This window comes from Arvicola amphibius, chromosome 1, assembly GCF_903992535.2.
Source record: "Arvicola amphibius chromosome 1, mArvAmp1.2, whole genome shotgun sequence".
In the NCBI taxonomy this organism is placed as follows: Eukaryota; Metazoa; Chordata; class Mammalia; order Rodentia; family Cricetidae; genus Arvicola; species Arvicola amphibius.
Window position 1 is genome coordinate 111,577,849 of NC_052047.1, and position 12,725 is coordinate 111,590,573.

The following is a 12,725-nucleotide window of genomic DNA, read 5'->3' on the forward strand; positions in this document are numbered from 1 at the left end:
CAGACTGCTGGTTTTTTTTGGGGGGCGGGGGGCTTTTTTGTTTTGTTTTGTTTTTGGAGACAGGAGCTCTCTGTAGCTTTGGAACCTGTCCTGGAACTAGCTCTTGTAGGCCAGGCTGGCTTCGAACTCACAGAGATCTGCCTGCCTCTGCCTACTGAGTGCTGACACTAAAGGAGTTGGAGCTGAGTCTAAAGGAGTTGACTGCCACCACCTCCCGGCACATTGGATCAGTGTTTTTCTTAAGATAAAAAATCTCACAAATGAGATTAGTCAATCGGAGTGAAACAATTTTTATGGCATTTAGAAATACATCTCAAATCAATTTTCAGAAAGTTCTATTTGGGAGGCCGAGGTAGTGGCATTGCATCAGTTCAGGTCAGCTTGGGCTACACAGCAAGGCTGTCTCTCAAAAAATAAAACAAAAGTTTTCTTTGTAACAACGGATTGTGTCACACATTGATTGAGAACCTCTAGGGATATCGTAGAAATCTTTGTAACGGTTTGCTTTTCTTTCCGTGGCATTTAAACGTTTTCTCTTTCAGCAGCTGGAGCCAGCCACGTGAGACGTGCCTGCGTTTGCGGACTACATTTCCCAAGGTGCTCCGCGGGTGCGATGACAGGAGTGGCCGGAGCATCTCCCGGCCTCCACGCCGAGGCGAGAAGGTTCTATCCGGGGCCTTGGCGCTTCTCTTTCCTTTCGCGCCGGTTGCCGCTGCGGAGCGCTGGCCGGTCCATGTGGCGCAGTGAGTGGCGCTATTTCTGGCTCAGTAGCACCGGTTGTCCCGGGTCTTGACCGACCGCGCGGCGATGGATCCCAAACACCATCATCGAGGCCCTTCGGGGCACCATGGACCCGGCCCTGCGCGAGGCCGCGGAGCGCCAGCTCAATGAAGTAAGGAACGGCCGGGGTAGCGGCTGCGCTGGCTGGTGGACCGGCAGGCCGAGCCTTCCGGCCTGGCCCGAAGGCGCGTACTGCGTCGTCGACGGGTCCATTTGAGGGGTGGGGGCGGAGATCTGCCCGCCGTGCAGGCTCTGGTGCCTCGCTGTGGGCCCGCGGCGCTCAAGCCGCCTCGGTCGGCTCCGCGAGTGGGCCTCTGGCTGCGGTCTGAACGTGAGGAGTCGGCCGGGCTGGGCGGGCGTGACGGTCTGGACACATGGCCGGTCGGGTGCCCCCGCCCTCTGGCTCTCTCCCAGCTGGTTCCTTGCTCCCGGAGGGGGCGAAACTCTCTGGGAGGGTGTACAGACGTGTCCCAGACCAGTCTCGCCGGCCCGGGGATGCCGGGCTTCCTGGGAAGGCTAGCTGCTCCGCTGGGGGTTTGTGCTGTCAAGTCTTGTCTCGGCACTGGGCGAATCAGTGACCTGCCTGTCGGGTTACAACTTCGCGTCTGCCGAGCTGCTAGGGACAGATTTCAGATGTAAGCCTGCTGCGCCTCCTTGGTAGGGCTGGGGTAGTCGGGTTACATATCCTCTTCTCCGCTCTCATTCTGTCACAGTGCTACAGTTGGAGGCGGGTTGATGTAGTGGGAAGGGTCAGATAAGGTGCGACCTTCTAGGTATCTCCTCACAGATTCGGGAATGACCTTGGGCAAGTCCCTTAACCTCTCCTGGCCCTGAGTTTTACTCATTCACGAAATTAGGGCCGCTGGGTTGCTGTGGATGGTCAAGTGAGATAGTGCAAGTCCGCCTATAGATCTTTCATAATTGCGGAGAGTTGGTCTCTCTCCCACGTGTTTTGAGGAGTGCCCCTTGAAAAAAGTTTACATAGATATTTTACTGTACTGATTTCATTGTCGTTCTTTGTTTCTGAACGTTGCAGTTTTATGTAAGAATTTAAGAGGTTTGTAAAAGCGACTATTTTGGTGTATATATATATATATATATATATATATTACTGAGTCTCAGTGAGGTTTTGTGTGTGTATGTGAGAATGTAAAAAGAAACCTCTGTTTAAAGAAATTTTGAAGCATTGACTTACAGAAAACGTCAGGGAAACTACTAATTAGAGGACGTAAAGTTTCAGCACAGTGCTAGATATTCCTGTCCGCGCGGCTATTTACCGTTCCACCAGAACTACCCACAGTTCAGATAACTCAAGTTATTTCAGAATGAAAAGGTAAGTCTTCTATATGTAAATGAGACAATCATTCTAGAAGATAGACCCTAAGTCACCATGGCAAGAACTTATCTGGGGCATTGAAATGATAAGATAAAAACAGATTGTCCCAGTTGGGTGGTGGTGGCCCACACCTTTAATCCTAGCACCTTGGAGGCAGAGACAGTCCCATCCTGGGAGTTGAAGTCAACCTGGTCTACAGATTGAGTTCTAGGACAGGCTCCAAAGCTACAGAGAAACCTGTCTTGAAAAACTGGGGAAAAAATAGTCCCCTTAAAATGTTATTAAGCCACACAGTAAGTTAGGGGTCACTTGTTCTGCTTTAGGTGGACATTACTTATAATGAATAGTATTTTGCTTATGAAGTGTTAGTGCCTAGAAAACCAAGCTTTGTGTGATATCTCACTCCTGTAATAATCCCAGCACTTAGAAGGCTGAGGCAAGAGGATTGTCCAGGTGTTTGAGGCCTTCCTGGGCTACAGAGTGAGACCATGGCTCTATAAAATAAAATAAACCAAGAACACCTGAAAGTTTTGTCTTAGGTATTTCTATCATGAATACATGTGGCTCATAAAATTGTTTCTTCACAGATTTGATTTCTTTTGTGTAAAGGTTGGGTAATAATGCTTTCTTAAAATTTTGTGAACAGTTACAGTATTTCTAGGTTTTTTGTTTTGTTTTCAGACTGGGTTTTTCACTCTTTAGCCCAAGCTATCTCAGATTCCTGGGAAATCTTTTTGCCTCAGCCTTCCTAGTCCTTGTACCAGCACATCCAGTTTTGCGTGTCTACTTGTGTGCACTCAAATGAGACTTGGAGAAGGTATACTCAGCCATTGATCTGCTGTTCTGGAATGCCAGGGAACAGTAAACACTGATAATCTTTTCTGCCAAAGAAAATGTATTATCTGGCCTGTATTTCTGTGATTTTTCTTTTTTTTCTAAGCTCTTCACTTCTTATAATCTTTCAGTTACTACATTTAGATTTTAAGTAATTTGCCTAAAGTAGCTTTTAGGATATTTACTCTGATTTAGGAAACATTCCAGATAAGTCTTGAAGAAATGAGAACAGAGCATCTTGATTTGTGAGGCTTTTGCTTTTAGTATGGTGTAAGGTGCATGATTTATCATCCATTCATTAAAGCTGTTTTTGCTCCTTAGACATTGAAAATTGCTCATGTTAAAAGATCCTTGTATTTGAACGAGTCCCCCTCATCAGTGAGATAAACATTGTTTAAAAACTGTAGATGTTTTCAGCATTTTTATTTTAACCTACTAATTTTTATTTTTAATTTTTGCTTTTGAGGGGATTTGAACCTCACTAAATTCCTAACTAGCCTGGAATTTGCTGTCAACCTGACTGGCCTTAAATGCAAGAAATCTCCCTGCCTTTGCCTGGGACTAAAGTCATACACCCACCATGCCCAGCTTTTCAAAGTTTTCAATTTGAAAATATGACAGTACTCTTGCTACTGAGCTTGTTTGCTCAGCTTTGGAACTTTTGTCTCTTTTCAAATGTCTTGTTGCCATGGAGGAAGACCACATTTCACGTATCTTCCTTCCCTTGTTTTATAAAGCTTAGCTCTCATGAATATCGTCTGTACTTAAAGGATATTTTAGTTATTTTTTTATATCACATAAAAATGTTAGACTAAGCAACTAGTGACTGGATTTTTTTTTAACTTTGTTTTTTCTTTTTGAAACATGGTTTCTTTGTAGTCTAGGCTAGCTTCAGATTCCTGAGTACAGGGATTACAGGCATCAACGCCACTATGCCCAGCCTAGAAAGTGTCTTAAATCACATGAGTGGTAGAGAACTGAATCTTGCTGATGTCCACGTGTGTGCTGTGGAAAATATGTGTGACCATGTATACATACATGTAATTTTAAAATTCAAAATTCTGTACAGTCTTCCCTAGGCAACAATGTATCTCCCTAAGGATATCAACAGTGGTCAAGTCTCCATGTAAGATGGAATAACATTTATATATTAGCCTATGTACTACTGAGTTAAATCACTACAGCCCTGTACTTTAAATATTTAGTCACCTGTAATGTCCAGTGCATTGTAAGAACAGTTATTATACAGTATTGTTTAAGCAAAAAGGCAGAAGTTTGGTGCAGGTCTTTAATCCCAGCACTTCGGAGACAGAGGTAGGAGGATCTCTGAGGCCAGCCTGATCTACAAAGCAAATTCCAGTACAGCTAAGGGTACCAAAGGAGAACTCTGTCCAGTAAAAAAAAGAAAGAAATGACAAAAAGTCTGTATGTATTAATAGAGGTGCATTTTCTCCCTAAGTATTTCCATCTACATTGGGTTGCGTTCCTGTCAGTGGAACCTCCTGAGCTGGTTTCTTTGTGTGTATAATGAAATAGTATCTGCCTTGTGTTGTATGGTTTAAGGAAGTGGTGTATGTAAAAGTCTAGGGAAATGGCATCAGTACGTCCTCCAAGTTTTTGTATTGCCTGTGCCACTTGCTGTACAAGTTCAAGAAGTCTAGAGTTTGTTTCCTGCCACAGCCTGCTACTTCTGTCTTAGTCATACTACTCAGTTGGAATGATTGTTTGGACACTGAGGTCACTGTGAAGTAGCGTTGACAGGAAAATTGACACAGTTCTAGCTGTATATAATAACTGGCACATAATAGACACAGGAAGTATTTGTTGAATTTAAGACAGAAGAAACTAAATATAGAAGTGTTAAGAGCATTCATTTGGGCTCATTAAGAAACATGTTGATCTTTGAGAGGGTCTGGGTTTGGTTCCCAGGGGCTCTGATGCACTCTTCTGACCTCAGGCACGGGGAGCATATGGTATACTATATGCAGGCTGAACACTCACGCACATATACAATAAACTTCAACAAGTTTCTGTAAAGAACACTTCAAAAATTTATTTTTTAGAGTGTGGTGGTGGTGGCACATGCCTTTAATCCCAGCACTAGTTCGAGGACAGCCAGGGCTACAAAAAGAAAGCCTGTTTAGGGGAAAAAAAGAAAAAAAAAGAATTACGTGTATGGGTGTTTTGACGGTATGTATTTCTGTAACATATACATATGTTCCTGATAGCCTTGGAGGCCAGAAGAGGGCTTTATGTCCTCTACAACTAGAATTATGAATGGTTGTGAGTTACAATGGAAGTGTTGGGGGTTGAACCCTGGAATCCTCTAGAAGAGCAACCAATGGTAACTCAATGGTATTCTTAACCATTGAGCTATCTCTCCAGTCTAGAATACTTGTGTTTTTTTTGTTTTTTGTTTTAAGAATACCTTTTCTTCCTTACAACTTCTTTCATTTAGGCTAAATCTTTTGTTTAGACTTTTTTTTTCATTTTATATGCCAACCACAGTTCTCCCACCTCTCCTCCTCCTGCTCCCTTCTCCCCTGCACCCTCCCCCCATCCCCATCCACTCCTCAGAAAGGGTAAGGCCTCCCATGGGAAGTCAGCAGAGTCTGGCATGTGAAGTTGAGGCTGGACCAAGCCGGAGGAAAATTGAAAGCCCATTTCCAGGCTGAGCAAGGTATCTCCATAGGGAGTAGGCTCCAAAAAGCCAGTTCATACACTAGAGATAAATCCTGGTTCCACTGCCAGTGGGCCCACAGACTGTCCAAGTCATAGAACTGTCACCCACATTCAGAGGTTCTTGTTCATTCCTGTGCATGTTCCCCTGCTATCAGTCCAGAGTCAGTGAGCTCCCACTAGCTCAGGCCAGCTGTCTCTGGGTTTCTCCATCTTGATCTTGACCCCTTTGCTCATATAATCCCTTCTCCCTCTCTTTGACTGGACTCCCGGGAGCTCGGCCCAGTGCTTAGTTGTGAATATCTGCATATACTTCCATCAGTTACTAGATGAAAGTTCTATGATGACAATTAGGGTAGTCATCAATCTGGTTACAGGGGAAGGTCTGCTTAGGTACTCTAGTATTTCTAAGAGTCTGAGCTGGGGTTATCCTTGTGGATTCCTGGGAATTTCCCTAGCACCAGATTTCTCCTTAACAGATCCCTCTATCAAGATATTTCTTTGCTCTCCTTCTCTGTCCCTCCCCCAACTCAACCATTCTGTTCCCTCATGTTCTCCTCCTGGCATCCTAGTTGGTCCTTTGGAAGCTTGCTTGGTTTCTTTTGGTACCATGAATGCTGGTTCTCAAGGAGGAGGCTTTAAGGTCAGTTCCAGCTCAGGGACTTCTGTTTTCAGCATAGGATGCCTATGAACTATGACAATGCTCATTATAACATGGTAACCCTAAGGGTACAATAATGGCATACTTACCTTGACAGTATCCAACAGTTACTCAATTGGACGTAAGACCTTCTCCTCAAGAATAATTTGGTGTATCTAGAAATTAATTGGGATCTTTGGTATATTTTTGAGAGACCAGAGTTGCCTATGTTTTGAACATCTTTATTTGCTTGAACAGTCTTGTGCATGAATCCTGGACTTATCTTGAATTTGAAGTAATTCTCCTGTCTTAGTTTCCCAAGTGCTAAAATAGCAGGTGTCTTCCTTCAATCTTGTTTTTTGTTTTTGAGACAGTAACCTAGGCTAGTTTTGAACCTTGAACTCCTGGGCCTCTGTCTTTTCTCTCTGGCTTATGCTCCACCACACCCAGAAAATTTATAATATTTGTTTTTGTTTGTTTGTTTTGATTTATTTTTCCAGAAAGGGTTTTTCTGTGTAACCCTGGCTGTCCTGGAACTTATTCTTTAGACCAGGTTGGCCTCGAATTCAGAGATCCACCTGTCTCTGCCTCTCGCACCACCACCACCTGGCTCATATAATTTCCTTTTATCTTTCTTTTTAATATATTTTATGTACATTTGTATTCTGCCTTCATGGATGTCTATTTGAGGGAGTCAGATCCCATATAGATAGGTGTGAGCTTCCATGTGGATGCTAGGAATCGGATCTAGGTCCTCTGGAAGAGCAGCAGCCAGTGTGCTTTAACTGCTGAGCCATCTCTTCAGCCCTCATAACATTTATTACCAAGAATACTATTCAGAATTTGGGAAAATCCCTGACTACTTTGGTTATGAAACAAGAACTTAGTGACAGCCTTGTAAAGATTTAGGAGATCTTTAGGCTAAATCAATGCTATAAAATCATCATTTAAAAATTATAAAAAAATTATAAGAACAGGCTGGAGAGAAAGCTCAGTAATTAAGAGCACTGACTGCTCCAAGGGAATCACATTCCCTGGCCTCCGGAGGCACAGAGAATGCAGGCAGGTAAAATAGCCATATACATAAAACAATTTAAAAAGAAAATCATCTGTCGAATGTAGTAGGTGGCTGTAAATATATATATAATATTTATGTATTTTATATATTTATATAATTTCTGTGAGTGGCACTTTTATTATAACTCTAAAGTAGGCTTTTTGGTCTCTTAATTTAGAAGCAAACCTTCCTAGTTTAGAAGCATGCACATAATTTGATGAAAGCAAGATGGGTACAGTGAAAAGGCTCGGCCTGGTCTTGGCCCTACTACTGTGGTGACTTAATACTTAACCTCATTATGGCTCATATTTTTGTATTTTGAGAGAGTTTCTCTGTAAGAACTGTAACAGATCTGATCGTCCTGGAACTTGCTCTGTAGACCAGGCTGGCCTCAAACTCACAGAGATCTGTCTGTCTCTGCCTCCCGTGTGCTAGGATTAAAGACGTGGGTGACCGTGCCTGGTTCCAATATTATCTTTTTAAATTGTTTTAATTTTATGTTTATGAGTACATCATGTGTGTGCAGTGTCTTTGGAGACCAGAAGAGGATGTGTGATCCCCTGGAATTCTTTAGGGGATGGTTATGAGACTCAAACTCAGGATTTTTATGCTTCCACCCTCTGAGTACTTCCTTGTGAACTGAGATTAAAAGTGTGAGCTACTGTACCCAACAGAATACAATCATTCCAGTATATACTTATATAAAATAGCAGAAAGTAGACATTAAGTCTTTGATACCCAAGCAATCCCAGCACTAAGAAGACTGAGGAAGGAGGATGGTGAGTTCAAGGCTTACCTGGAATATGTATTGAGACTGTCTCTTAGTAAATAAAATTATGTTCATCTACAGAAAGTCTTTGTTTTGCTTGCTTGTTTTGTAGGCACACAAGTCTCTGAATTTTGTTTCAACACTGCTCCAGATCACTATGTCAGAACAACTGGATTTACCTGTGAGACAGGCAGGCAAGTTTCTTGAATTATTTCTTGACTATACAAACAAAATATATTGACTGAAAGTTATGTTAATGGACTAGCGAAGTATTGTGGCTTGGCCCTTCAGTAATTTCCTTCCCTGAGTGCTGTGGGACAATGGTCTTTTAGCCTGTCACTTGTATTAATAAAATGCTGATTGGCCACTAGCCAGGCAGGAAGTAGAGGCAGGGCCATGAGAACAGGAGAATTCTGGGAAGAGAAAAGAGTCAGTCTGCAGTTGTCATCCAGAAACAGAGGAAGCATGATGTGACAACCTCGCCGAAAAAGGTACCAAGCCACGTGGCTAACAAAGACAAGAATTACGGGCTAATGTGACTTATAAGAGTTAATAAGAAGCCTGAGCTAATAGGCCAATCAGTTTATAATTAATATAAACCTCTGTATATTTCTTTGGTCAACGCTTGAGAATCCATTTATTTCTGGTGTGTATAGTAACAGCAAGTTTCTGGTATTTGGCAGAATTTAAAGGAAAATTTGAGATTTATTTATTTTCATATTTTGTGTATAGGTATTACATACATGTATGTCTGTGTACTGTATGCATCTATTGCTCTTAGGTCAACAGAGGGTGTTAGATCTGGAAGTGGAGTTAGAGAAAGTTGAGCTGCTTTTGTGGGTGCTGATAATCAAACCCAGGTCCTGAAAAAGGACCCAGTGCTCACAATATACTTGTTTATTTGTTTAATGTGTGTGCCTGTGGAGGCCAATGAAGGGTATCATCCCCTTGAACAGGAGTTAAGATGCTTGCGAGCCACCATGTGGGTGCTCATAATTGAACTGGTTCTTCTGGAAAATAGCCAATGCTCTGAGCCTTCCTTTAAAAAAAAAAAAAGTGTTATCACAATTGCCTGTAACTCCAGCTCAAATGAAGGTTACATTACCTTTAATTCCCAAATTTTACTAGAATGAAAGTGTTTAATGTATAAAAAGTTTGGTTTTTAATACATTGTAGTCTTGAATTTTAGACTTTAGAAGATTACATTATACTTAAATTATTTCAGTGTGTATAAAATGGAAGCATAAATAAACTATGAAATTGATTCGTGCACGTCAGTGGTAGAGCACATGTTATCAAGTTTAAGTCCCTGTATTCTATCCCAAGCACTATAATAAATAGATGAAAATGTGGGCCAATTAGGTAACAACCCATAAACTTAATAAAAATTTAAAACATAATTGTTGATTTTAGGGTGACATTCTTCGGCTGATTGAAATTCTAGTGTATGACTATGGGGACTTCCATCTGTTAGGCTTTGAATGATGAGTTCATTTTGTTAGAACATTTGGGTTAGACTGAATCCTGTATACATGGACTGTAGTTTTCAGTTGTTTATGTTTTGTCAAAATGAAACTTTCACACTACCAAATCAAATACGTATACATTTGATTCCTGTGTTTGTTATATTGGAAATATTTAGCTATAGTGAGGATTACCAGGTCCTATTTTTGTTCTTGCTGTGTTTTGGGTAATAAAGCTAATTATTTAGTAGTGTTAATCTGGAATATGTCAGCCCCATATCTTTTACTGTAGTTATAGTTTAGTTTTTTTAATATCTTAAGATTAAGTAAGTATTCATTAAATTCTTAAGATTCAGTTACCTTTATTTAAATGGGTGTTGGACTTCAGGTCGAATTTACCATCAAAAAGCTAGTCTACAGAATTAAGGGATTGATTTCATGTTATACTTTTGTAATCCACATTCCCTAGATGGCTGAATAAAGAGCCTTGTTAGTGATATACATCACACTGCATCATCAGCTTGTTAACTGTCAGACAGCAGTGTGCAAAGGTAGCAGTATGGTGGCTGGCAGCAGATCATAATTTAGGGGTTTTTTGTTTTTTTTAATAATTTATTTAATGTGCATTGGTATGAAGGTATCATATGAGATCCCTTGGAACTGGAGTTACAGATAGGTATAAACTAACATGCGTGTGCTGGGAATTTAAGCCAGGTCCTCAGGAAAAACAGCCCAGTACTCTTAACCACTGAGCCATCTTCCCAGTCCCTATAATCTAGGGTTTTGAGCACAGCAAATTTTCTCATAAAATAATATGAATTTGAAGTGCTGTGTGATTAAAAATAATCATTTTAGACACTGAGAACCTTTATATACTTTGTTTTTTTCTATGGTCATGTTTATGTAGTCAATTGTAGGAGCAGTAATTTTGGTTTTTCAAGACAGGGTTTTTCTGTGTAGCCCTAGCTGTCCTGGAACATGCTCTGTTGACCAGGCTGGCCTCAAACTCAAGAGATCCACCTGCCTCTGTTTCCCAAGTGCTGGGATTAAAGGCGTGCGCCACCACCATGTGTCCCCCCTTTGGAACTGTATTTGTATGGTTTGGTGCTTAGGGGTTTTCTTTAGAAAATGATTTTGGTATACTTTATATTTTGTGTTCTTTTGGACTGTATTTTTTATTATATGTTTTCATTCTTGTTTTAAGATTTATTTATTATGTATGCAGTGTTCTGCCTGCATGTTTGCCTTCAGGCCAGAAGAGAGCACCAGATCTCATTAGGGGTTGTGAGCTACCAACCATGTAGTTGCTGGGAATTGAACTCAGGATCTCTGGATTGGGCTATATGTTTAATAATTTTGTGTCTAATGCCTACCAGTGAATGTTAAATGTGTGTTTTGATTATTGGCTTGAAATAATTGTTTATTACTTTGCATACAAAAGCATCTCTTCCTAATATTAATGTTTTCAAGAGATATTCTCACTGTTTTTATAGTAAACATTACTTTATGAATGGTCTGTATTTTAGGTGTTATTTATTTGAAAAATATGATAACACAGTATTGGCCTGATCGGGAAGCAACACCCGGGGACATCTCCCCATATACAATTCCAGAAGAAGACCGACATTGCATTCGAGAAAACATTGTAGAAGCCATTATCCACTCACCCGAGCTTATCAGGTATGTTTTTAAAATTTATCCATTATTGCAGATATATGTGTTTTGTGTATGTCTATATAAATTTTCTTTTTCAGAACCCCCCCCCCCACACACACACACACACTTATTTTTTTTGGAAACGGTTTTACTTTGTAGACCAGACTGGCCTTGAACTCACAGAAAACCACCAACCTCTGCCTACTGGTGCTACAATTAAAAGTACTTAACCTGACATTTTTATAGCATAAAGTTACATCACATGTTGTCATAGAATGAATGCACTTAGATTCATTGTATTGTGATTGAATTTTATGTTTATAAAGCCAAGACTTGTAGGACATCGTGTGATCAGACAAATGGTAGAGCCTGGTGTAGTACATGGCTGCAATCAGCTTTCAGAGGCAGAGGTAGTTTACACCGGCGGAAAGCCTCTGTCTCAGAGAAGGCAAGTACTGAGGGTGTGGCTCAGTAGTAGAACACTTTAACACACATACTGTCCCAACTTTTATTTCTGCACTGAGAAGGAAAAAGAAAGATGAGGGAAAAAAATTTTGATTACTGTTTTGCAGTCTGTTGGTGATTTAAAAGATCTCCACTGTCTCTGCAGAGCAGGCATTGAAATAAGGTCTGCTCTGGGGAGTCGAGCGCTCTTATCACTGCCCTGTCTAGCCTGGAACACACTACGTCAGACTGGCCTTGAGCTCAAAGAGATCACCTAGCCAGGCAGTGGTGGCGCACGCCTTTATTCCCAGCACTCGGGAGGCAGAGGCAGGCGGGAGGCAGAGGCAGGCGGATCTCTGTGAGTTCGAGACCAGCCTGGTCTATAAGAGCTAGTTCCAGGACAGGCTCCAAAGCCGCAGAGAAACCCTGTCTCGAAAAACCAAAAAAAGAAAACAAAGTAATCAAAGAGATCACCTGCCTCCCAAATGCTTGGATTAATAGTGTTCCTGCTGGCAACCACTATTATTTTATAGGACATTGCAAATTGCTGGCTGTCTTAATTATTTTGTGCCTACTTTTTGAGATTTTTAAGATAAGGTTTCTCACTGAACTCAGAGTTTATTAATTTGACTAGGCTAATTAGCCAACAAGGTCCAGGGGTTCATCCTGTCTGTCTTCCTAGCACAGTATTGTACAGGTGTACTGTAGCACAAATAATAAAAACACAAAGACAGACAGTGGGGTTCGACCTGAAGATCAGAAAAGCAAAGCAACCAGCTACTGGTTCTTACCTCTCCCTTAGAATGAAAATGGGCAAGATCCTGCCCATAAAATCTAGCCAGTGACTGGTTGCTTTGCTTTTCTGATCTTCAGATTGAACCCCAATATCTGTCTTTTGAGGTTTTATTATTAATGCAATAGTGCACAAAGCTGCACTTGACTTTATCTGTGGGTTTTGGAGGATCAAACTCAGGTCCTTATGGCTTGCACAACAAGTACTGTACTGGCTATGTCATTTGGATTCTGGACTTTTGAGTCTTCCAAAGCAGATCTGGTTAACCTAAGTA

General features: G+C 41.2%; 1 protein-coding gene across 2 annotated transcripts in view; it reads left to right on the plus strand.

The window, feature by feature from the left end:
* Positions 1-627: 627 nt before the first annotated feature.
* The window catches only part of Ipo7 (importin 7), a 40,966-nt gene continuing 28,868 nt past the window's right edge, over positions 628-12,725 (plus strand). The window contains exons 1-3 of one of the 2 annotated variants that reach the window (XM_038329088.2): positions 628-892; positions 8,208-8,289; positions 11,085-11,238. In XM_038329088.2, coding sequence (XP_038185016.1) covers positions 848-892; positions 8,208-8,289; positions 11,085-11,238 — 281 coding nt within the window. In that variant the 5' untranslated portion in view covers positions 628-847. Of the gene's footprint in view, positions 893-1,258; positions 1,416-8,207; positions 8,290-11,084; positions 11,239-12,725 lie in introns of those variants that run through there. The other variant, XM_038329094.2, reaches the window with a different exon arrangement.